Below are 26345 nucleotides of genomic sequence, written 5' to 3' on the forward strand. Positions count from 1 at the left end.
GTGGAGAGTAGTTAGAGCACTGCGGCACCAAGAGGATTGTGAAACTGCTGCTGATGTATCACAACCCCCCCCCTCTGCCATGCCACTCACCTCTCAAGGCACAGTGTGTTTATACGCACTATAATGTTTCATTCACAGACATCCACAACATGTAGTCGGCAGGTTTACAAAGCGGAAGAAGGGAGAGGAATCCTACACAGTTGCACTTTTGGATCAACACATCGCCATGTAGAATCCAACATATAAAAGCTGGTATTAGTAGGAAGAAAAAGCTCACAGGACAAAGCTAATCCCTTGACCTCCGGTAAAACGGTCCATTAAGTGAGTAGGTTATGTTGCTCCCCTGGGTATTTCCTCTGACTATCCTCTTTCTCGCTCTCTGTCCCTCTGCCTGTAAATATTGCTAATGTGGACAATAAATGTTTCAAAGTGGATTTTTGATTCCCGGCCATCCGTCCAGCTGTTTTTGGGTGGAGATCTTTTGTTCACAATGGTGTATCTGTTTCCAATGCGAGTACTAAGGCCAGATCGTTTGTCAGTGTGTCCATTTGCACTTGGGTAAAAGAGAAGTTGGTGGCAACATGCAGTTTCGGGGGGGGGGAAACAACCCAGACGGTCATTAACACCCTTCATATTCATTTTTCAAACACAGACAGTATCATAAGAAAGGGTGAAAGCTGCTGTGGATGGGGGGCTTTGAACGAATCAAGCATAAAAATCCAGTAGAGCGAGGCCGGGTGTTGTGGGTGTGTGTGATTGATGAGATCGACCGCCGCTCTGCTGTCTGGTCTGGCCAGTGGCCCGGCCAGGTTCCGCATCAGAGATGCCTCACTTGTGTTCGAGACACACTCAGCGGATCCAGTCGATCCTCAGATCCATCGGCCACTGCAGAAACAAACTGACGGTTTGTGCACGCTCTTTAGAAGACAATAAACACAAGTATAAAGGTTAAGTTGTATGTCAGAAACCAAAAGATGGTTTTGTGACTTCTGCATGCCTTCACTGAATATGTGAATATATCTTATGTTTTAGCGAAGCCTCCAGCAGTCGGAGAGTGTTTTGGGGCTTTGGGGAGTCCGGGGTGGAAGAAAGAGCTCGGGCTGAGCTGGCAGCCTCGCAGGGAGGGGACAGATTCTTTCCACTTGAAGAGGAGGATGGAGCTGGCCTTCACACGGTCTCTGCCGTTCATTGCTGCTGCTGTGGCAACGATACAGCAACATGTCTCACTGCCCAGGGCTTTGTGTCAGCTTGGCAACCAGACTTCATGAGCCCAGACTCTAACTTAACCGTAACTTTGCAGTTATAATCAGATGCAAAGCTCATGAAAATACAGAGAACTGTGACTGTTTTTCCACATCACACGTCATATTTACTCTCCCCATGAGCTTCAGTTCCATGCAGACAGGGATTCTTGTCATGTGGAGAAAGTATGGGACTAACTGCCACAACATTTTGAAAATTCCCCTTTTTAATATGACACGATGCAGTTAGAGCCGTATATCTGAAATGAAATCCATTTTTATTCTAAAACTCCCAGTTTGATTAAATTTGAATTGAACCTTTACAATACATTTTACACACTGACTTAACAGGACCCCTTATAACAGCAGTTAATCTGAATTTGTACAGTTCTCACTGGACGGATGACGAATGAATGGATGGATGAACTAAACTATGGATGGATGAACAGAGGGATTGATGATGGATGGACAGAGGAATGGACAGAGGGATGGATAGATGGATGGAAAGAGGGATTGATAGATGGATGGACAGAGGAATGCACAGAGGGATTGATAGATGGATGGACAGAGGAATGGACAGAGGGATTGATAGATGGATGGACAGAGGAATGCACAGAGGGATGGATAGATGGATGGACAGAGGAATGGACAGAGGGATTGATAGATGGATGGACAGAGGAATGCACAGAGGGATGGATAGATGGATGGACAGAGGAATGGACAGAGGGATTGATAGATGGATGGACAGAGGAATGGACAGAGGGATTGATAGATGGATGGACAGAGGGATTGATAGATGGATGGAGAGAGGAATGCACAGAGGGATGGATAGATGGATGGAAGGAGGAATGCACAGAGGGATTGATAGATGGATGGACAGAGGAATGCACAGAGGGATGGATAGATGGATGGAAGGAGGAATGCACAGAGGGATGAATGTACGGCGGGATGGACAGAGGTTTTGGACAGAAGGATGGACTGAGCAGAGGGATGGATTGATGGATGGACCGATGCACGGACAGGGAGGACGGATTCTTGTCCGCTGCCTTAAAAGACGTCTGTTGCCCGGTTAGAATTCTAAGGCTTTTCCTTACGAGCCACACGGCGGCAGCAGCAGCAGCTGTCTTGCTACCTGTTGACCCGCACGCCTCACACAACACAGCCGTTAGAGCGTGTTCGAACAGCGAACTCGCTGCTGAGAATCCAGTAGATGTCACTCAAACTGTCAAACATTTCAAATAACATCTCTGTCATTCGGCCAACGAAAGCCAAAGTTTATTCACACGTACATCACACAAACGCGATCAGTCAGGGCCTGACAGGAGCAGGGCGGGGCAGCCCAACGCCATGCAGTGTTGTTGTGGACGACTTGTGAGGGTTACACGAGGTGATCGCCAATAAGTTGTCACTAACTGTTGAGAATGGGCCTGCTCCAGCTTGCAGTGCAAGGGTGTGTAACCACAGATTTCAAGACAACTAAATATGAATTTCAGTTGATGGCCCACGACAAACTGAACTAGTTGAAGCGGCATTTTGTTTGCAGAAAACACAACGATATGGCCACTTAAAACTAATGATGACATTTTACAGCATTTCTGGTTAAACAAATCATCCATCCAAAAAAACAGTCATCCACTTCCAACACTTTTCTGCCCAGCCACATTTTGCCATTGCAGCCCAACTTGCCATAACCATTCTGTGATTTTACCCCAAGATCAGGCAATTTATTAATATATTATCTAGCATAAGTGAATATAGTCTGTATGTCTTTGTGTAGGATGGTGGTGGTCAGTGGTCTGTTGAGGATTAAACGTAATCTCTTCGTCTTCTACAGACCAGTATGGGTTTCTCATCTAAAAGGCTACATGGCACAAGAATCTGCCGGTCAGCTTTAGTCAAAGGGGTTTTTTTGGCTTCATCTTTGACCATGGGAAAGAACAACAGCCGAAAAGTACTTGGCTCACTTGTAACGCCTTTGATTTGAAATTCACTTTGAATCAGAACCATGTTTTTGATGGCAATGTAGACTTTTTGCTTAAGTCCAGACTCTGAAACTACTATTAGTATCCACTCCCAAGCTTGCTCAATCTTCCAGTTGAAGTCCATGTAATTAAGACCTGCCTGTCCCTGTCGCTCATGCTACCTCTCTGTCTGTTACTCTCTCTCTTGCTCTCACTCTCCCCCTCTCTGTCTCCCAGTCCCACTAATACTAAACACACTTAGTATTACCATCTTTTTTTAGGCAATGGACTAAACGATAAATATAATTGCAGGGACTGGCTCTCAAGCCTTGGAAGTATGCTGACACACGCATATTAGACACAGATCATTCTTACTCTGTCTCTCGCTTGATGTTTGCTTTTACCCCAAAATCCTCATGAACCTGTACAGTACGTGAGAGAATGGAGAGAATTTTAATTTAAAAGTGGGCACGCATTCCTTCAGCAGACTTCTAGACGTGGCCACCGTCCCTTTTTCCTTCAGTCTCCTCCAGGTTTCCCTTCCCATCTCCAATTCTCTGTCCACATAAACAGTCATACCACAACTGCTCTCAATGAGGTGATCCTGTTACACACAAAGGTTATGAGTTATAATCCCGTTTCACTAGTTTGACAGCAGTATCCGACCGAATACACACGCACGGACGTGTGCACAGGCGCACTTAGGCAACCGCTCATAGGATTGCAGAACTCATATCCCATCCCTGGTGACCACATTTCACCTTTTTATATTTCATAATCAACTGTTTCCACATAAAACGTATATGTATCTCGACAGTAGCTCTTTCTGCCTCGTCTCTCTTTCAAGTCCCTTTTAGAAGGTGATTGGTTTCTCCTGGCAGTGGAGGTTTTAGTGTGACAAGGAAGCACTCAAAGACTTGCAGGAATTCAGCCTGGGATGTTCTCAAAACCGAAGAATGCTTTTGAAATGAAAGAGAGGAGACTGTTGCTGGGGTGAGAGAAGAACAAGCAAATATTTTATGATTTTGGATTTTATTCAAAGCCTTTTGGGAATGGCTGATTTGTCTTTGGATTCCTGGGTAATATCAATGCAAAGGCTGCCATCAAATTTTTCATCTCCTAAAACCTGCAGCCCCCCTACAGGCTCAGTGTCCCTGTCCGAGTTCAGTCAAACTTCCTCTGTTTGTTTGACCTGGCATGTGCAGTTGCAAACCTCAATCTGAGGTTGCAACACTCCCACACTATTGTATTCCCCTCATTTTTCTTTGTTTTGATTCAGTCATTGTGTTGTTAGTTGATATGAAGTGAAATTTGAATTCCCTGAAATGTCAGATTTCTGTGTCTGACCCTCTGCACTAAAGCGTCATGGCTTCAATTTAAAACCTCCCAATGATAAATATTTAGGAAGAAATACATAATCAAATCGACTCCCTTAACTCGATTTACTGTCCATGTGACTGCAGGAACAGGTCCTATAGAAAAACTCACCAGCGTGCTTATGTGAATCATATTATGTGAAAGTTCAATCAATATTCATGAACATGAGCTACTCCCTTAACAGAGACGTGAGTCACAAACTTGTGATGTGATCGATTATAAAGTCTGGAGCTGCTTCATAAACAGTGGTTGTGTCATAGATTCCATAATAACCTGATGTTTAGTATGCTGGATCAGTATCTGACATTTTACCGTACGTCAGAAACTTCAGTATGACACCTACAGCATAGAACATCATTTGTATAATATATCCATGAAAAATACTGCAGTGCAATCAGTGGACACCATGCCGTCAGAAGTATCCCAGAATGCAATGGGGGATATCATGAATATGCACTCATTGAAACGCAGAGCTGGTCCTCGGTGCAGCAAGTCAGTCGATCAAAAAGCAGGTGGGCGAGAGAATATTCACTGCACATTGTGGATTCAACAGTGTTAAAGAACTTACAGTACCAGTCAAAAGTTTGCAATTGAACTTTCTCATTCAATTGAATGTATACATTGGAACACGCATAATAAGAAGAATATGTGTGGCTTCCTTTAGCTCTTAGGCAAGTTAGACATGTGCTTCCTCCCTGAGCTGTTGGAATACTACAATTTATCGTGTCTTACTTTTGGAATATTGAGTTGAAATTTAAAGAAATAACAGAGAGACTTCAGCCGTTTTGTAGTTCTCCATTTAGCCGAAAAAGCTGCATTGGACCGGAGCCAAGTAACCATTCTACAACCGCGTGTGTGGTTTCCACAGCGATGACGCCCTAATTGATTCCTGCTCTAATTAACAGGCTTTAGGGACAGCTGGGCCAAGCAGCATTGTGTTAAACGTCCCCCGAACGGCCCGGTTATTAGCTCAACACCCAAACGGTTATCTGGATGGTGTTCGTACACACATCGCGCTGTTGAGCAGAGCATTTTCTTACTTTACATTTTCTTACATAATGCACGAAGTAGGGATTTTGAATGTGTCCCCTAATGTGTCCCCAAACCTCTATCATGGATCACATTCCAGCCCAAGAGGTTGTCATGCCAAACCACAACTATAACTTCATATAATATTGTTCTCATTCCTTCTAAGTAAACCTCTTGTACTTAAATGTCCATTTATGAAATGTCCAGCTACCGTCAATGGCTTTCTTTTTTTCTCCTTTTTTTTGCAGTGCATAATATGTTTTAGCTAGAAGAGATGTTTTAGCCCTTCCATTAAAGGCCCCTCTCCACTGACATGAACCCCAGCGGTGCGGTATGGTTTGTCTCACATCACTGTAGCACTCGTTTCACTCACTTCGGCCCGAGTGAGAGAGGGGCCACTTTCACATTAAGTAAAACTGGAATATGCGACTGATGTGTTACAATATCAAAAGCTGGTGTGAGAATCCTTCTGGTCTCCTCTTCCACTCTCTCACTAGCAGACACTGTTTCACGCATAAAGAATACCAAACTTGGAAACAATATTATCAACAACTTGTTCCTATGAGAACAGGACTCATCATGTTGGACCAGTGACAATCGGACATTCATACTGGCCACGTCTTGTTTAAGAACCATAACTTATAGTTTTGTGGCATCAGTTTACGTATATTGATCATGAAATGTTTCTTTTGGGGTATTGAAGGCCCAGTAGACAATTACTTGAATGTCACCTTTGCTGTCAGATGTGTTGAGTGACAGGCAGAATCACGTGTCAGGGGAAAGGATGTTACTTATCCCTCAACACCTCAACCCCCCCTCCCCCCTCAACATGTCTTCAGTGGTTGCTGCTGCCATATGAAGGTCAGCGGTGTACCAGGATTGATCTTGTCGGCTTTCTCATGAATATTTAATACTGTGTGTGTGTGTGTGTGTTTGTGTTTGTTTGTTCTTGCATGCATGCATGTACAACATAAATCCTGGACAGAATGAGCAAACTGCATTCAGCTTTATGGTTCCGCATATTCCACAAGTCTGGTATTCGCGGCCCTTTCTTACCCTCGTACTGCGGATCAGGATCATTTGTTGTTGAGTGACGACAGCTTCTTGTCAGACATGGTGCGATGGAACAAAGACCACCTTGACAGCAGGAAAGACCAGCAGGCGGTTCAATTAGTCGGCCTCATGCTGGGGCGAGGCAAACATCATAAGGAGATGTGCTTCACGCTGCAGGCTCAGAAAGTCTTCATGCGGAGCAGTGTTATAGTACGATATGCTTCTATAGGTACAGGTTTTTATTACGGTGAAATACAGTGAATGTAAATGTCCTTATTGCCATACAATTAAACCAAACAGTATTGTCCAATTGATCCGTTTCCCCTGTAAACCAACAAGTAGCGGGTGAAAACTCTTTGGCATCCTTGTAATCATGAGCTTGTAATTAAATGCAACGCGTCATCTTACCACCCTGGGGCCGGACTGTACAGCGCTCCAATCTGCTCTGCTGTTCCCAGCAGATGCTCTGTATCATCTGTTGAGCCCCTGCTGACATTGACAGCGATGGATACGTCGGTGCAGGACACTCATACATGCATACCGAGCTCCAATATTCCCCTGGGAAACAGTCGACCGCCTACTGGTTGCTGGATCTTTACGTGTTGTGCAACTGTCCAACAATAACTGCGCAACAATAACTGAAGAAGTGTCGAGGACCGGTGTTGTAAACATAGCAAACTTAACATTCCATCTAAACCTGTGCCTGATAGACCTCATCTTGCTGTGTTTGCTGTTCAGGAGACCGAGGACATGTTTCCACAACTGGGCCAGGTGGAGGCCTGGGATGAGCTCGCTAGTGGGGAAACGGAGGAGGGCAGCACCACAGACTGTGATGACGAAGATGGATGTCAAGCCTCAGGAGACGGTCAAGACCAGACCTGTAAGTAAGACATGCTCACGTCCACATGCACAAAAAACCTGCATATTCTATTAATTTTTGTAATTTGTCGGCAAAAGTAACGTGTGCTCCTCTCAGCTCATGGGGGGCTCGCTCATTTTATCATGATGTCAACATGATTTATCAACTCTTTGTTATTATTTGAATTGTGTTCTACCTTTACCTTCACTTTACTATGTGCGATGTCACCCGGGACAGATCTCCTTTCTCTATTTTCTTTTGCTCAGTGAGCACTGAACTGTCATGAAACTCCTACACGGCAAGGAAAGTATACTTCAAAAACATACAGTGTTTTCTCACACTGCTGTCCTCGCCCACCTTGTTTCCTTTGAGGCTACAGAAAAGGTTGTGGCACATAAAGGTTGCTAAGATCCTGAGGAGAAAAAAAGCCAGTTTAGTTCACACACTCAAAACCACACCAGCCTTCTATCTTTTGTAAGGACACATATTGGAATAAGGCGGTTCCTAGCCCCCTACCTTGACCTTTAACCATCACAATGTAATGCCTGACACTATATCCTTTACATAAACCCACAAGTAACTCTTTTTGGGCTCTGTCCCAAAGTGAGGACCGACCCACATGACCTCACTCTGGGTGTAGGACTCAAATTGGACTTCTCAAAGATAGCTGTTCAAGTATACACACACACACACACACACACACTCACATTGGTGGGGCATGCATCGGCTATAATGAGAATTTATCATCATTTTGCTTTTTTACACCTACATAGTTAAACTAAGTTGTGGGCTGTGAAGCATTTTTCTGACTAGCATGGAGGGAGTAGGAACATGAAGGAGCTAATAAGCGCTTATACTTGCATAGACAAGCAGCAGGTGGCCAGTTCTCTTACCATCAAGCAGACAGGAAGCCACCTTAACGACTGACCCGGTGATAAGATCCTATCCAGAAATGCCATATTATTTATTGCTTATTCAGGATTCTCTGGCCATGTAACTAAATTCCTTTACAGGTGCCTTTTGATAATTACCCAATATAAAATAATTGGCCTAAGGGTCATCACAACGACGATATTCGGAATATGCCTTATGCAGTTTTGCTTGACTATTCGCAGCTAATTTGAATGCTGTCAATTTTAAAACAGAAAACCCAGGCAGTGCAAATTATTCAAACTGTTTTGGCACCACTAACTACATTCTTATTATACGCCACTGCAATTCACAAGTGCAAAACAAGAACACAAGACAGGGCTCTCGGTCAGGATATCTTAACACTTCAGGTCTCGATTTACCAAAGGGCAGCAAGAAGGCTATCCGTGCCAAAATGCAGCTAATACAGCAATCAATAGCCATTATATTCCTTGTTCTACACAGCTCTGAACAGGTTATTTCTGCCCTGCTCCTTGTTGTGATGTGGATAAAACATACCAGCCTTTCTTAGAGCCCAGACAGCAGCACCAGTATCCCAACAGCAGGGGATAATCAATCGAACCGCTGTGTGAGATTTACAGAAAAGAACCCATTAGTCTTTGCTGCAAGTATAAATCCATATCCTGGTGAGCCCAGTTGCCTGTACAACTGCAAAAGAATATTTGTCATTCAGCATCAGAATCATGCTTGTTGGCAAAGTGCAATTTGCCTACTGGGATCTTTAAAGACAAATTAGTGCGTTGGCCTTAGTATTAGTCAGCCACTTCCCTGAAATCTGATGCTCAGAGCTGGGAGACAATTGTCTTCTTCTGCATGGTACACTGCTGGCCTATAGCTGACTTACACAAGCCAGGACTGGCTTTTTTAACTCGGCTATGGGAATATCCAAAGCAGTCTGTTAGATAAAAGTTATACTAATCATTTGCATGCTTTATTTACACACCTTGTTAATCTTAAATGTCTCTCATTCTCTTATGACTTGGTTAAACAGTTATAAACATCAACTGTAACTTCAGAGAGGCCTTATAGGGTCAAGAGAAATGTTTTACCCCCCCCCCCCCCCCCCCGACACCCTCGGTTAAAAAGGGGTCACCCACCGTAGTGCTTATAGTGACTTCCTTACCAAGCTAATGAACGGAGCTAATCAGAAGAGAACAGACTCCCTGACTCTCTATCATCACTCAGATGAGATGGAACTTGTGCCTCTCTTGCTTAGGAGACGGGTTGCATGCGCGTAGCCTCCTGCATACTGACAGCATGCTTAAGAATGCAGATGCAGAGTCTTCTACGTACGCACAGCGCCTAAGTAGGCAACCATATGAAAAATGAGCACTATGTTAATATTTGACCCTGTCCGGCTCAATAACAAAATGTGCAAAAACCTCCAGACGAGGGTTATAAAAGTCCTTATTTTCCAAGTACTCTAATGAGCTCTCTGCTTTTGAAAGAAAGTTCATTCTGATTGCATGATGTCATGCCTGTTTGATCATGGTTCAAATCCTGCTCCTCTAGCCTGGAGACATGTTAGTGTACTCGGTGCCAACACAACAAGGCCTAGTCATGTACGAACTGCCATCACCGCAGCCATGAACAGGAGAATAAATCTGTGAATCTTCAATGAACCATATCATCCATCTTTCCCTGCAGCAATGAGAGCCTCTTCTGTGGTGCATTTTGTGGCGTGATTATGGCTTATTAACTCTATTAGCCCGGGAACACTTCAGGCTGCTCCTTCCAAAGGAGTTATTCATTCGCAGATAGCTCATTAACGTATTAATCTGTAAAAGACCCACAGTGGCTCTTTAGACCACTATTTCTCCATTAGGAAGAGAGACGAGACTCAAAATGTCTCTGCATCAAAAGGAAGATCAGTACTTTATTTGTCTGCCTGCGTCGGTGAGCTCAGCAGCCTTATCCGAGGATCTGGCACAGTAGGCAAAGTCTTTTCTGTTCTAGCCTTTTGTGCGGATCTGGGAAAACCGACTGAAGAGGAGACTTTTTTTTTTTTTTCTGCTAATGAAAGTGCAATAAAAGTTTGCTTTTTGTCTTTGTGAAACCTTTTAGGAGCAGGAAAGAGTTTAGAATGGAACATGGGAGATTTAAAAGCATTCCCAGTGCTGTTAGTGCTGCTGTTGAAGCAATGTGCTTGACAAAGGTGTGTGGGGTCATAAACCAATTTAAGAGGAGGAAGATAAGTAAGTGCATGGCTAAACACTTCCCGTGGTTGAGCTGGAGGGATGTGCTCCGAGAAGTGTGAAGTCACGAAAGCACAATTTTCTCTTGGTAACAAACACCATCTGTTATGCACACTTGTGAGCTCATGAAGAAAAACAAAGACGCCGCTGGCATTGCTCACATACGTTTCACTCCAGTGGCTAAACCTCTCTTCATTATCATGAAGCCACTAGCAATGATTGTTGTGCCTTTCCATCCTGTTAAAAGAACATACGCGTCTAGATATGACAAGATGAAATGATTAACCATTCCATCAGTGTTCTTCTGTAATACCAAAGCAGAAGGACAAAATATATTAACTTTTCTTTTCTCTCCTTGCATTGCCGAAGGAAACAGCTAGCTCTAAGTGTGCGTGTGTGTGTGTGTGTATGTGTGTGTGTTTGTAAACCTGACCCCAAGGGACAGGGGTCAAGTACACAGAACTATTTTTTAGATTCACAGCTGCTAGTTTTGTGGAATTTTTTAGTAATGCAGATTGGGAATTTTTTCTCGCCTCGCTCTATGCAGATGCACGGACCATACGAATGCATCCATTCAAAGACAATTAAAGAGGTGGGTTTGTATGGCATTAGAAGGCTACGATCAGCAATTTTGGACATTAAGGCTGAAGGGTGCCAGAGCAAAATCTGCTCAGCCCTTCTATCAATAACCAGTCTAATATGCAGTTTATATTCTGCCATGCACAGTTTCGTAAAACAATTCTGTAGAAATTTCTTTTTTTTCCAATTGGCTGTTCAAAAGACTGCATAGAATGTATGTATGCGGTCTATATAGAATGACCTTGAACCTGATCTCAACTTTAACTTGTAGGCTCCATGATGTTCATTGGTTGTTGGTGTTCTTGCACCTGAATATCAAAGGCATGGCGAGAACTTATTTCCAAAGCCGAAAAGGCTATAAAAGGTGTGCGGCAGCTGTTCACCCGGGCAGGGGAAGAACATTCCTGAAGTCAACGACTGCTCGGGCAGGATATAGTCAACATTCACCAGTGTTAGGCAGGATCACACTGCATCGATCCCACAGCCCGCTGTTGCCCTGCAAACAGCCCGCACCCCTATTTTGTGTTAGAAAACTTGCGTGATGGAGAGACGAGTTGAGACGAAGGGTAATGTGTATCGAATTGGGGTCTGAGAGGGGACAAGAGGCCAGAGGTAGGGGGGGGAAAGAAAATGTTTGAGCCAATAACAACAGTGGAGGGGTAATACCATTGAGCATTGTGATGTGATTATACAGTACAAGATGTAACAGAGGCACATGTTTATGGCTTTGGTGCATTAGGACGATTGCAACATACAAGCCTATGATTCAATCTACCGTGACAAACGGTTAAGTTAAAATGGAGGGTGGGGGATTTGGTTCTTGTGTGCCCTTCCAGGTTGGGTAAAGCCAATCCAAACCACTTGATCATTCAATCCGAGGTCCTGGACTGAACCTGGACTGAGGCTGGTCCCCTCGTGACTGGCGTGCGTAGAGGCCGGCTGTCCGGCAGATGTATTGGCTTTGTCCCGGTGCGGAAATTACCAGTATGACTGCCATTTCCCTCAGCCTTTCATCTGGAGCTCAAGGAGCCGAGAGAGCGCTCGGAAAGGCAGCGTAGGGTTGGAGAAGAAGGAACACGAGGATCAGAGCGGCTTTGCTGGATGAGAAGATTGTATGGTTTGCGGACGAATGGGGGAGTGATCACATTTTCACTCAAATATGCGGAGTCATCTATTTCCTTCATGTGATGTTGTGACATTGAGTAATTTTCTATACGCATATCTTGACAGAATCTGTGAATGAAGTGTCATTATTAGGTTCAAACAGAAGTAATAGGGGAGGTAATCCCTAATGACTAATACGTCGCTAAACCAATTTGTTAGCGCTAGATTTGTAACACATTTTAACATGTTGAACTACATGTTTAACTCCTGCTGTCCTTGTGCACTTTGTTCTGCTCGCAGCCCTCCATCCTTTGACCGCCGCGTTTGAAGAGCCAACAAGCTCCCGACATTTAGCCAAGACGTTTTTCCCGCCACTGTCTTTTAGGGACACAGTGGTTGTCCTCTTTGGCCCGTTTGCCGCGCAGGGTAGTGTCAAGGTGTGGGTGGGGAGAGACACACATGGTTTAAATACAGGTGCAGGTGATTGAACACAGGTAAAAACAATCAGGGACATGGGAGAAAATCACAGGGGATAACACCTCAGGGCAGGAAGTGAAGCTAACCCAGGTACAACGAGGCAGGAAAATACAAAATAAAACAGGAAACAAAATGTTGAGATGGGAGTAGCTAGCTTACAAAGTTGAGTTAAAATATTTTTTCGCATTAATCTAAATTATTGCATAGATTAACGCATTGATTTTGACAGCCGTAATATTTTCTCATCTGTGATAAACCTTCCCCTCTTTCATCCAGTTTCACCCCATCTTCCACCTTTCTTTTCAGTGATCGACTTATTCGTCTTTACTTGGCATTTTCTTCCCTGTAGTTTTAATGGCACTTTGAGAGCATATTAGCTTGAAGGGCTCCCTAGGCACATGGTCATCAGAGGAGAGTGGTTCTCATTAGCCTGCATCATCATTTCCTTTCTAAGCAGTATCAGTGAGGCCTTTATGATTGAACATTTCCAGCACACCTTTGGGGCGTTTGGAAACACTAAGGATCTCTGGTGTGGCAACAGGTTATAAACCAAAGGAAGTGGTGGGAGTAACTACCTCGGAAACGACTGAAAATAAATGTTGTATGGTTGCTATGAAGTTTACCAGCAGAGGAACAGGGAAGGGCTAGCGACTGAGTGCTTTGATACCAGAGCCACATAAAAGTCTACAGTAGCACAGAAGTAGCTGTTATTCACTAATACAACAATGAAAATACTCAGAGCATGTTGGGGTTTCCAAGTATTAAATGACATTTTAAAGAAGTTGTCCAAACTCAAGTGTTTTTTATTGAAAGCTGCAGATTCCATGGCAACAACGTGTGACTGTATTTTGTGGTAAACACTCTTGCACAGCGGCCTTCAACCTCCTTATATGACCTCCGGTCATTGGAACCAATAAAATCGCTACTGGCAATATTTTGTTTGCTTATTCCACACAGGACAGGCCTACAGCTGAGCAAATCAGTAATGACCCTGGTTTATTTGGGCTTTATTAGTGCCAATGTATAGGCTTCTCTGCTGGGCGTCTCCATGGGGAATTGTAGGGAGAACTGGGGTAGAAGCTGTGTTACGTGAGCGACCAGCTTGACTGGCTTGACTTTCTTGACGCGCCTTGAGCTTAGCCCTGGCTACTAACACAGAAATTGGCATTCCTTGTGTAACACAGCACTGAGCAAATAAAGGCAGACATTCCACTGATATTGAAAAATACAGTAGAGGGATAAGCAGGGATGAGTCTGATCCTCTTTGTCTCAGCTCACCGTGGTATGCAGGGGGAAATACATGCTAGGAGAGAAGGCTCTCGAGGCCCTGGGGAGGGATTTTCTCACATAGCTATCCATCTCAAACTGAAAAGATCCAAACTTTGATCATGCTAGAATAATCTGTTTGAGGTAGCAGAGGTGCATTAGCACTGCACGAATGGTCAGTTAATGGAAGTTGGCAGCAATGAGCCAATTTTTGCATCAACCACAACCTGCTGTGCTTGCCCGTTTTCTGCCGTATATATGTGTGTATGCATCTCAGCACTGTGCATGCAGGACAAGTCGCTTTATTAAGGGGCCATCTTATTGACCATTGTTTAGAGCAACGGGCCCCTCTACCTTATCCATAATTGATGTGGCAATTATAGCTGAACCTGGGACAGACTGTCAGGACTGGAAGGGGGCTGACCTTTCGCTGCTTTAGCTGATCACAGATCAGACAGGAAGGGCCACTGACAGAAGGCGTCGTTCTGAATAATTGGATTCTAAAACTGCAGGCGGTTATGCAACCATGAGTTTACATCAAAGTATTTGACTCGCCCACTAAAAATCAAACATTTATAACATCACAACTTTTTTTTCCCTTATCCCACACAGATTTCTGACTTTGAAGTTGAAAAGGCAAGTATCACTTAGATCGGTTTTATTCAGAGGAGGACAGTCACATGGAGCAACCCAAGACCACATGAAATACTGTGCATTTGACTTTTTCTGTGGGCACTGCTGATGCTACATGGTGTCACTGAGCAGGCAGCATTCAAAAGCCTTTTCTTTCGTACTTTCGCCTTCACAGCTTTAAGTGTCACTTGAACGTCAACAGCCCCCATTGTGTTGACTGTGTCACTGGATTCTCGATACTCGAGGCAAGACTGCACACAATATGAAGTAGTGAAAGCATCCAGCCCGAGACTTCTGTGCTGCTTGGCTGATTCCAGCGTGCCGGGCAGGGATCCATGTGTAAAACGTTATGTCGGGAGACGCACGCGGTGACAGCCTCTCTCGACTGCTCTCCGATGTTTACTTTCTGTTGGCTATAATGGATTGTTATGAAATGTGTGCACGGCGTGTACGTGTGCAAAGGAGGGAACAAATACCAACGCAGGTTCATCTCCTCGTCTTTCACGCTTCTCTGCAAGGACGAAGCGACAACTGCCAATGCCATGCAGCATCTGGTGTTTGAGTGTACGCAGGTGTCGTGTCAGGTGTGTGTGTGCGCGTGCTTGTGTGTGAGTCAACACTTACATGGTGTGTGTGTACTGGGCCTTTAACTTGCTCGCTTGGACACAAGTTGCTCTCACCTCAGGGTTCCCCTCTATCTTGAGACTCTGTCACATTGACTGGTAGAGGTCACTGTCCTCCCAGGGCCCCTTTTACCGATTTGTTCCTGTTGTGTGTGGGTCTGTAGGGGAGTAAATCTTAATCCTTCCAAGCGGCTTAATAGTCTTGCCCAGCCAAGAATCGCACTGGGCAGATTCCATTGCACTTATCCCTGCTCTGGAGTTGCCACGCTGCAACGCCCGTTGCTAGGTCAGCAGCAGGCTAGTGTGCACCTCACTGGTGCCCCTGTATTTTTGCCCCTTTAACCCGTTGAGTGGCCTGCCAGAGAACCCAAAAGACAGTTCCCAGAGAAATGGGTTTGTGTGCGTTTCCTAGGATTCAGAATAGGGAGATTAGTTTGACGGGGCGAGGAGCCCCTGTCTGACATGGCACCACACAAAGAGCGAGTCGCGGACCAAAAAAAAAAGGACAGAGATGGATGGCTAGTAATGAACTGTGTGAATGCATCCTCCTTTTCTCTCCATCCTCCAACCGTACCCCTCTTTGTAACTACGTGTGTGTGAAAGGAGATAAGCACATGTTGAGAGTGCTCGGTAAAGGTGAATGAATGCCTGTGAGTGTATGCTCGACATTGAATGAGTAAAAAACAAAGTGACCCAAAGTGTTTTAGCATTCTCCTGCTGTACCAAGCAATGTCTGGACACCCATGATCCACAGCCTCCAAGAGCTGCATCAGCTGCTTATTGGTGTCCAAAGGTCTGATTGGAGGCCCACTGATAGCTTTGCGTCCTTGTAAATTGAATTCAAGTCTTGTGTTTTGGGAGGATGATGAAGTGTAATAAATTATTAGGGCAAAATCTACAATCATAAAACTTTAGTATGTCTTTGAAATATGTGTTTGCGCTAAAAGGAGGAGAAAACATTGCCCATTGGGAAACAGATGGCTTCTTGCTCTCAAAGTGATGGATACATGTAGCAAATATCTGGCAAAGGTCACACATCAGGTGGGATCAGAGGAGACTGCTCTGTCCTTGTAAATGATGGAGACTGATGATACAAATAATTTCTTCTGACTGCTGACTGCATCTGAAAAACTGATCCAGCTGCAACGCTTCACAGACATTTGCTATTGCAATAAGATTTTATTTTACAGCAGATAAGGATTGATCTAGCAAATCAACAGTGTCATTATTCGGCCGCTTGTCACAGGAGAGGAACCAAGCGCACAATGTGGAGAGAGAGGCACAACGTCTCACAACTAATTTCAAACTCCTATAGTGCATGTCCTTGCCCCACGGGAACGCATGCATCTTTTTACGCCTGTGTGCACGCTTACATTTGTGCTTATGCCTGTGTGATAAAAGAAAAACAAAAAAAAAAAATGTCAAAGGTTATCGCGTCTAATGAAACATGAAACCAGTGGACTTGTCCAAATGCAGCCACCTCCCGTCCCTCACCCGCACCCCTCCCTCACCCTGCATCCGTCTCCTATCAACGCCTTAGCGGGTAGAAGACCCTGAAGGTCAAGACAGGGAGAGAGGAAGATGGCGAGAATGAGTGGGGATGAAGTTCTCGACCAACACCACATATTTATTGTGGTTGCTTACTAAGCCCCAGTTCACAGGAGCAGCATTCCTCAGTAGATTACAGTTCTGCAGCCCCACGCGAGCTTGAACAACACACAGTAATGGGCCGTAGCTGCCTGGGTTGTCTCATCTGATTCATCCCTTAATAAACTCCTGTAGTCTGTACGAATCAAAATCAGAAGCCCTTTATTGCCACATAGGTTACACATGGAGGAATTTGACTTGGTCAATTGGTGCAATACAAGAATAAAATAAAAGATAGAAAAGAAATATACAGGCAAAAATTGAAACAATATAAACAGATAACGTCTGAATGTCCATATGAGTATGCTTCTGTGCGTCTGTTGTTCTCCATTTGTGATCTATGTGTAAATATTCTTACAGTATTGAATATCTATAACATGTTTAGGAAAAGAGAGATTCAACCCTATCAGTTGAAGACAGAGGGAGGATTTCTTGCTTCCTCCCTTTTCATAGGTTTAATCTGGGAGGCCAACTGAAGGAAACCACAGAGGAGAAGGGACAAAGAATGAGAGAGAGACAGACAGACATGGAGACAGAGGGGGAGGGGAGAGTAGAAGCAGAAAACTGAAATTGTTGCCCAAATAACATTCATGCTATTTCCTGTCACTCCGAATGCATGGCCAACACATTTTGTGATTCCTCCCACTCAGCTTCCAAGCCGTATTGCTCCCTTTCTCCCTCCCTCCCCTCCCGTTCTTCCCCCTCGAGCTCCACCTTTTCTTCCCTGCTGGCTGTTGTTGCCTCTTGGCCGATGGGGAAAAGGAGACGCCACCAAACACACAATCCGGAGAGGCATTAGTGGTAAAGGACCATTTCTCACACTCACAGCCAGCACAGAGGTCACCGGGGCGTCAGGGGACAGAACGTCCCTCTAAGACAAGTCGGGGTTGAGCTGCGTAGCTCCGTTGTACTGTATGTGTATAGTACTGTGGTGTATATTCGATTGGATATTCAGATGTTCAAAGTGACACGATCCCCAATCCTCTTCTTCTCATCACCCTGCTCCCTTCCAAGATGCTTCTGTTGTCCTAACGGACCTCTTTGCATTCCTGTTCTATTCGTCTCTCGGGTTTCTGGAAGCCCGTTTATCTCTTTCAGCATTTGTTGCCTATTGTGTGTTACCAATCAAATGTCACATTTGGACTGATGTCGAACACATGGCACTAACTGTTGTTGTTCTGAGAGGAGTATGTGGAATGGCCGTCGCGTAGCCTTGAAGTTGTGTATGATTCCCTCTGCCTTGATGTAAGTGACAACAGATCGTCATTCTCACTCTGAGGAGGCAAACTAACTGTTTTCATCCTTTAACCCTCTCTATCATCTTTACCTCCCACCAATCCTTCTCTTGGGTTTCCTGCCGCCCCACCACCATATTTGGAGAATTTACACATGAGCCAGTAACTGCCGACATTGTGTCTTATGCGAACAACATGACATTCCATGATCCTCCTGCCATTCAGATTCTTTCTAACTTAAGTTGCTTGTAAATAAAGGCTTAAAAAAATACACGATCTACAATGACAAAGCGTGGATGTCTCATAAAGAACCTTTAAAGCCTTTGCTATGCTGCCTTTTCTGCTCAAATTATACATTTATGCGTTTATTTCCCCCAGATTGGGGAGAATAAACCGGCAAGTACTTTTTTAGGTAGGCATGGTGTTATGCAACAACAAAGAATTGTACTTTTGACTGTGACTGAAACATAAAGTAAATTGCAACGATTTCTTTTTAATTTCTGCTTTTTTATAACCTTTCACAAATAGCGAAACTATGAAACTACTTTGCTCTTAACTGGGCCGAGTTGGATGATTAGTTTAATGGCTATTGATTTTCAGTCTTAACTTTATCCATTTTTTTATTTTTCTAAGACAACAAAGGATTTTTACCAAGCGCTACATTATGAAAACAGTAAAAGAAGTTGGCGCCGCCGCCGTCTATGCCGTTATTGGCTGTTGTGGACGAGACCTGCTTCATTAATTAGCCAGCTGGTCAGCCTGCAGAAGACTAGTGTTGATGTTTTGTTGGCCCGTTCGAATGCAGTTTTCTGACATCTCCCTAAGGAGATGCAACCATTTCCATTGAAACAATAAGAGCACTCTGATTTTGGATGAACGATGTCTTTGTCTATTGTCTACGGAACAACAAAAACCATTGGCTCGCCAGTTCTCCTCCGTCTAGAGCCCGGCCTGGCCCTATTCACACATGCACACGAACAAACCCAGGTGCACGCTTGAGATGGGCTGATATGCGTTTCTTAGATTTAAACATTTAATCAAGTGTGAAAGAAAAAACATCTTATTCTGTGACCGCTTTGAAAGAGAAATACATTTTGCACTTTAACGTTTTAATAAGAAGCCATTAATGTATTCAAAATTCCCCTGAGGAGTGCTGTACATTTTTCACATTTTATATGCTCGTAATATCTGTTAACTTTATACACACATGGCTGTCAAGTTTCTGGCTGTCAAGTCGCCACATGGGAAGCCGTGATGGTTCAATGAGACTACTTCATACACACACTTGTGGGAATTGCTAAACCTGGCCTGTTTTTGTGACAGTGACAGCTTAAAGAAACAGTTTGGCCGGACACAACGTAGCGTTGCGAAGCGAAGTGATATAAAGCGAGGGATGAGTTGCGTTTAGTGCCAGGGGGATGATGAAGCTTGAGAGATACTGGGAGAGCAGTGAGGTGTAGAGACTTTAAAGGAATGGACCACTAATGTCAGCAGAAAATAGTTTGTGTGTAAATCCGTGTGTGTGTGCAGGAGCCACTGTGATTAAAATGGGTGCTAAATGTCAGCCCGACCCTTATCCCTCCCTTTTTTTTTAGCCCTGATTGGCAGTAATGACACAGTCTGGGCTGTCCATCATCTGCTTCTGGAGATTAGACACCCAGTCGGTCCTCCATCGTGACATGTGTGTAATAATGAGGCCGTCAGGAGTTCAGTTTTGGGGTTTTTTTGCAGCCTCCCTTTGGGCAGATGAACACGGTGTCTAGCGGCACCGTATAACTGCGAATATGACATTTAAATGTGAGTTGGAGGCTGAACAGTAATGTGGCACTGTAAATGCATTTTTTAAACGTTTTAAAGCACTCTTGAAAATAAACGATTGGCCTGAAACACCTACAGCTGTGCTTCTGATTTGCAATACGAACCCTCTTTAAATGTAACAGACATAATCATACATAATTGTTCATGTCCTATTGTTTTCTAAAAAAACCCTTGAGATGAGATGGTGGGAATGGTGATTGGATGATGATAAGCCCCTTATACACAGTTTTACAAGCCCAAAGGACTCTGATCATTAAAGAGGATCATCGTGATTATGGTGATGAGCCAAACCATTCATCTCTGTCTGTTTCTCTCTTCCCCTTTCTCTGTCTCTTACAGCACATACAGATACCTCAAGTGAAGGAAAGTCCATCGAGAGACAACCCGGAAGGCCACATGAGAACCCTTCCGAGCCCCCCTCAGTGAAGGTGATAGGGGGCTCGCAGTCTGACAGCTGGGCACGGCCCTGGAGCCTCGCACTGCTCTTTGCTGCACTTTGCCTGCAGTGGACCCTGAACTGATGCCGGCGCCCTCTGTGAACCCCCCCAATGCCCCCTGCCCCCTTTAAGAAACGACACACATGCACAGAGACACTCATTTAAATATCATGCATAGCATCCTTACCCTGGTCCTACTTGGCTGCTTGGATGGTGATGCTGGAAAAATTTTAATTTCAAACAAGACAAGGCGTGGAAGAGAAGAGGACGACGTTGTAAGGAGACTGTGCAGGGGCCTTGGGGGGCTCTTGCAGGAAGCTGTTGTCCTGCAGCATCACCAATGTGGTTGTTTTCACAAGTCAATTCTATGCACGCTCATCTGCAAACATTAGACTGCTTCTTCTTGGCTGTTTCGCTACGAGAGACACCAGTACAGCCCCACCGCTCACACACAAACACACACACGGGACCTCATCGTCGGGACTTTTATTTAAAAGCGCTTACACATTTCAGATGTACGGCCATCTTGTCTTTGAAAAAAAAAGGTTAACAAACCTCATCACAGCCACTGCACCAGTTATGCAGAAATTCAGCTCATTTGGGAACTGTACTCATTTTCTTTTCAAGGATTGAGGAATGCATGATAGATTGATAGTTCGATCCCAAGTGCGTGGCCCAGAACAGCAGATTTGATACACTCTGCTGACAGTGTACCTCGGCGGGGATTAGAATGTAATGAGTTCACAGGTGGAGCACCGTCACACTTGCACGGCTGAACTCATTGTGCAGACAAATTGAGTGCGTATAGTATGTTACTGTATATAGGTCGAAAGATTTCATAGAGTGTATGAGGTTCTAATTCAACAAAAATCTCCTAAATGATCAAGCTGTATGGTGTTATCTTTTCTTTTCCCATTGCTGTTAATGGATTGTGCTTGTTGGCTCCATGCTACATATTTCTGTAAGAATTACAGCAGGAATGCACTTTTCATTTTCCAGTTCAAGCCATTGACATAAATACATTTTGGATGTTTGAACACAGCCTGTACATTATTGATTTTACAAATCTTTATTGTGCATCAAATTGTGTGTTGTTTGCTCGTTGACACATTAATGCATGTACAGTGTAACCTACCAAAGTGTCAGCATTATTGTGGGAGGAACCGGCTACAAAAAAACAATTGCCTTTTCCGGTACGTCTCGCTGATGGCGAGGCATCAGATTTTATCTTTCTCGCTCAAATGATTGTTTGATACCTAATAACAATCAGAAAAGTTTGGCTGCAGATGCATCACAGGCAGTTTGACACACACACACAAAGTATTTTACAAAGTTGGGTGCACCCATTGTCCAGTATAGTGGAAGCCCTTTTGCAAGTCCTTTTTCCCCTGAATTCCTCCTACACTTTGCCAAATAAGCTCTTATGTCTCTTCACTCACTCTTAAGCAGACCATTCCTTTGAATATTCATCAGAATAAAAGCAAAACCCTTCTTTGTTTCAAATGATTCCTCATGAGGATGGAGCAAAAGGGAAGTTCTACAAGTCACTGCTGCAGTGGCTTCTTTCTCTGTGTACCTGTTGTCTCTCTTGTGGAGACGAGGATGGTTTATGTGCTGGTGTGGAAAAGTCCCTGTGTGAATGAGGGTTGAGTGTGTGGACAATGCTTTACGGATACGGTTAAACCTGATAAACCCCAAATATGTCTTTACGCTTACATGGTCTATTTGTAGTGAAATACCTCTTCTATTAATAAGCCCTTAAACAGCTTCCTCTCCTGCTGAAAAACAACTCCCAGTTGGCTCTGCCTAAAAGTGGAAGAAAGATAACCTGCTTAACTACTACCTTATACATACAATTATACACTAAAATATTGCAGTTAATGGAGAATGTATATTTTAGTTGTTTACTGTGTCACATCTTGGGTTCTGTAACCACATTTCTTTAGTTCCTATGTAAGTTCTGTTCATGACTGTCATTCATTGCACCCACCGATCCCTTACAGTCCTTTTTACCCTTGCATGTGTATAAATGTACATATTTTAAGTCCCATTGTCTTGTGTCTCATTTCAACTCTTTTGGATCAGCTTGCTTAAAAGTGCTCCGCTTTTCTTTTCGTGCCGGTCTACATTGACCCTCCTTTGCAGAGCGTCGGTCACAACAGCCTGCTTGGAAAATGTGTTTATTAAAAGGCCCTGCACACCTATGGTGTGTACTTCTTTTTCCTCACCAGTCCTCTTCCCAGGACTGTGTGGGCTTTTACAGATCGTGTTTGATTGACAGGTGTAGGTGTGCAGGCTCTCAAAGCTTCAAGCAAAGACGCATGACCAGCAAAGTTGCGCAGTCAGTGACTCCCTCAGGCAGCAACCATTTCAGAAAGGTTGATGTCTGATATGACACACAAATCTTATCTCCTTGAAGATAACAGTGCCGACAGCCTGTCTGATGAATCTGATTTGAGGAACAAATCTAATTTGCCTGCAGCATTGGATGCTGGTTTAAAGTTTATTTTTGAATTGGAGAGAGCCAGGCTATCCGTTTCACTCTGCCTCCAGTCCGTATTCTAAGCGAATCGCCTGCCGGACCTCCGCTCTGTAGTTAGCTCACAGACATGAGGTTCTATTCATGTAATACATAGCGAAACAAGCGACTATGATCTCTTTTCAAAATGTTGAACCACCTCCAACCAAGACTACTGGTGACTGTGAGTTATGAGGGGCCGAGCAGGGCAAGCCGTATCAGTCTGACCTTCTCTATTTGGAGGAAGCCTGCTAAACATATCAGTCCGCGTTTGTACCAGGTATAGAGTCGGTGGCGAGCGTGAGAGGGCAGACGGCAGGAAAAGGTCCGCTGATGGAAAGGACCGTCAGTCGTGATGACAGCAGTGTCGACAGTGACTCCTGCGGGGGGGGGGGGGGGACGTTTTTCATGCATTGGCTAGAATTTCCCTGAGTGACTCAGACTGTGCTGTCAGCTGCAATGTTAGCATCACTGTTAGCCTCAGCTCAGCTGGTGTTGGACACATTTAGACACTTAAAGCCAGCACATATGGCGCCACTGTTGTTGAGAGCTGAAAGGTGTTGGAGTGGAGGGGGGGGTGCACAAAATTGCTAGAATACCCACAATGAGATCCAAACAGAGTGACGTTAAGGCCTCAATTAGGTGTATGTGTCGTTTAATGGAATATTTTACCATGAAAGCCGTGAAGACATACAATCTTGCAGACGCAATATATTTGCAGTGTATAGCTTATAATTGGTCTTCAGGGTAGAACTGGCTTTCTTTCCCCCTCCACAGTGATTATAAAAGCATTTGATGGCAGTTTTTCAGGCGACAGTGGCTGTCCAAGTCTCACCACACCCCTCCCACTGTTTTAGCCATCAGCCTGGGAGCACATAACTAATAGCACTTTCCTGGCTAAAGCACACAATGTCCGTGAGCTCCCTCTTTCTCTCTTTGTCTCTCCGACACACACACACACACACACACACACACACTTTTGAGAACACCAAAATGATCACTAACACACACCGGTGATCTCATTCACACACACCATCCCACAGTTCCACACTTCCAATTGCGTGCAGTCTGTATTTGGTCCTTTCCTATTTCATGCTTGTTGCTGTGAAACTGAGTGTCTGGCTGCAGACAAGAGCGGAGAGAGAGAGAGTCCAAGGATATCGCGGCTCCTCTTTGCATGAACCGTAATTGGACTGCATTGTCCCCGCCTGGAAAAAAAACAACCAAAAGAGCAGTCCGTCGTGCTTTTAATATGGACAATAATGGGATGGAGCTTAATGTTAGCCTGAAAATTACTTTAAACTGTGCCTTCTCTCTAAATGCAGCTTTGCAAAGAGCGCTGTGGTCACTGTGTAACCCAAAGTTCCGGGGACCTGAGGTCACAGTTGCTCAGCTGTCTGTCTGGACTATTTTAAACGGTAGCACACGTCAGCGCTTCTGTCCCACTGGCTTGGCCGAGAGCCCCCCCCCACGCACACTGAAATATCGTTGCATTAGTAAGGTGTATATCTAATGCTACTTCACACATTCAGAGATCAGTTGCATCGCACACCGTGAAAAACGCCTCAGGCTGAATAACTGCACTCTAAAACAGCTTCACTGAAGTCAACTTGATTGTAGCAGGGTGACAGCATTGCAGGATGCCCGTCCCCCCCCCCGTCCCCAGATTGTCTTACCTTTTCAGCCTGGGGATCAGAGAGACAAGCTTGAACTAGGAGGAGGGAGGCACGGGGAATGGCTTTTCAAAGCGGGTGAGGTAGAGGGGAAGCAAAGGGGAAGCAAAGGGGAACCCGCGGCTCCTGTTAACCACAGTTCGCAGCCTTGCGTTTCAAGTCGTCAATTGTATCCATTCCCCTTTGCGCAGATCTCCCTATGCCCTGACAACAGAATAACACAAGCTGTCACTGCCACTTCTCCCCCTGTCACCCTGCTCCACTGGCCAATTAGCATTATGCTCAATGAGCTCTTGAGCTGACTAATTTGGTCCAATTAAGCATATTTTTAACCATCAAGAGGAGCCTCGGCAACAGCGGCAGAGATCAAATCTCTAACGCAAGAAGAACTGGATTCTTCCTCCTCACTGATTGGCTCCACTTTTCAGATCTGTTTCCCATCATACGCTGTGCGCTGCTGGCAGAGTGAACCACGTTGGGAGGTGTTGCCCTCCCGTCAGCTACCATACGGTTGTTGTTGTTTTCATTCTGCGGAAGAAATGTGGGGTAATTCGTGACATTTTGACAACTGACAAAAGTGAAAAACCTGCACGCACACCAAGAATTGTAAACGTTTCCGCAGATTGTCTCACCCTCAGTAAACTCCTGCCTCTGGCAAGTCATTCTGGATGTGAATCTACAACGAATATGGACACAATGATGCAGAATTGCCACTCAGGTGTGAGAGACCTCAAAAATCCCAATTTCTTCTGCCTATTCTGAAAGAAACAGGGCGTCTGGCATCAGTATATTTCAAACCATACATCTGTTTCCAACCACTCAAAGTAAACCCAAAGGTATTCTGGACTTTGCTGCCCACCAAATATTGTGCACGTCCATGTCCCCGACAAGAAATAAAGCAAGTGAAACAAAAAGAAAGAAAGCATATTGGATAGAGATGCTACACATGCCCTTTATCTCTCATGTTTTTCCTTTGCGCTGGTATGATTTCATATTTCCAGATTTATTAGAAAGACGTTTTGACCCACAATTAACATCCATCTGTTTATCTTCCTTCATTGGAGTTTTCAATTGCTGTCAGGTCAGTGTTGTAGACCAAAATAATTGCAATGTGCACATGGAAGTCATGCATTGCAGGGTTGTGAAAGAAACAGCCCGGAGGAGGAGGAGCTGCCATTAGAATGCATTGAGTCTCGTTACGGCTACGCGGAGCGGCCTGAGCGTTAGTCACCGTGAAAGTCTGCCTGTTAGGGAAACAGATTAACTACGTCGCCACATGATAATGCCAAGCCGCGGAGAAATGTGGCCCCTCTAGTTTGAGCACCCACTCCAATTAGACCTGTGCGGTCTGCATTGGTGTGTGTCTGCGTGTGCATGTTTGTGTGCGTGTGAGGCGTGACTGAGGAGTTTAAGAAGGACTATGTGTGTGTGTGTGTGTGTGTGTGTGACACATGTTCAAGGCTGGCCAGCATCTCAGGGTGAATTCTTTGTCAGGCTCATTCTGTTTGGCATGCTGCAGACAGCCTCCTTCCTCATGTCCCGGAGATGGATGAGCACTGGTGTGAATGTACCATGGCTCCCTTGGGTGCCATTCTACCTCTCAAACTCTCTCCGCCTCACTCCTTTTTCTTTCTATCTCTGCCCCCACTGGAATATAATTCTCATATCCTCCTGTGTGACTATGGTATTA

The 26345-nt window shown here is 44.6% G+C and overlaps 1 protein-coding gene across 2 annotated transcripts in view; it reads left to right on the forward strand.

The window, feature by feature from the left end:
• gpc5c (glypican 5c) overlaps positions 1–22508 on the forward strand; it is a 79603-nt gene extending 57095 nt beyond the window's left edge. For both annotated transcript variants that reach the window (XM_040171824.2, XM_040171825.2), the window contains 2 exons: positions 7400–7541; positions 20367–22508. In XM_040171824.2, coding sequence (XP_040027758.2) covers positions 7400–7541; positions 20367–20548 — 324 coding nt within the window. In that variant the 3' untranslated portion in view covers positions 20549–22508. The remainder of the gene's footprint in view (positions 1–7399; positions 7542–20366) is intronic.
• The last annotated feature ends 3837 nt before the right edge of the window (positions 22509–26345 follow it).

Source organism: Gasterosteus aculeatus, chromosome 3 (genome assembly GCF_964276395.1).
Source record: "Gasterosteus aculeatus chromosome 3, fGasAcu3.hap1.1, whole genome shotgun sequence".
Classification (NCBI taxonomy): Eukaryota; Metazoa; Chordata; class Actinopteri; order Perciformes; family Gasterosteidae; genus Gasterosteus; species Gasterosteus aculeatus.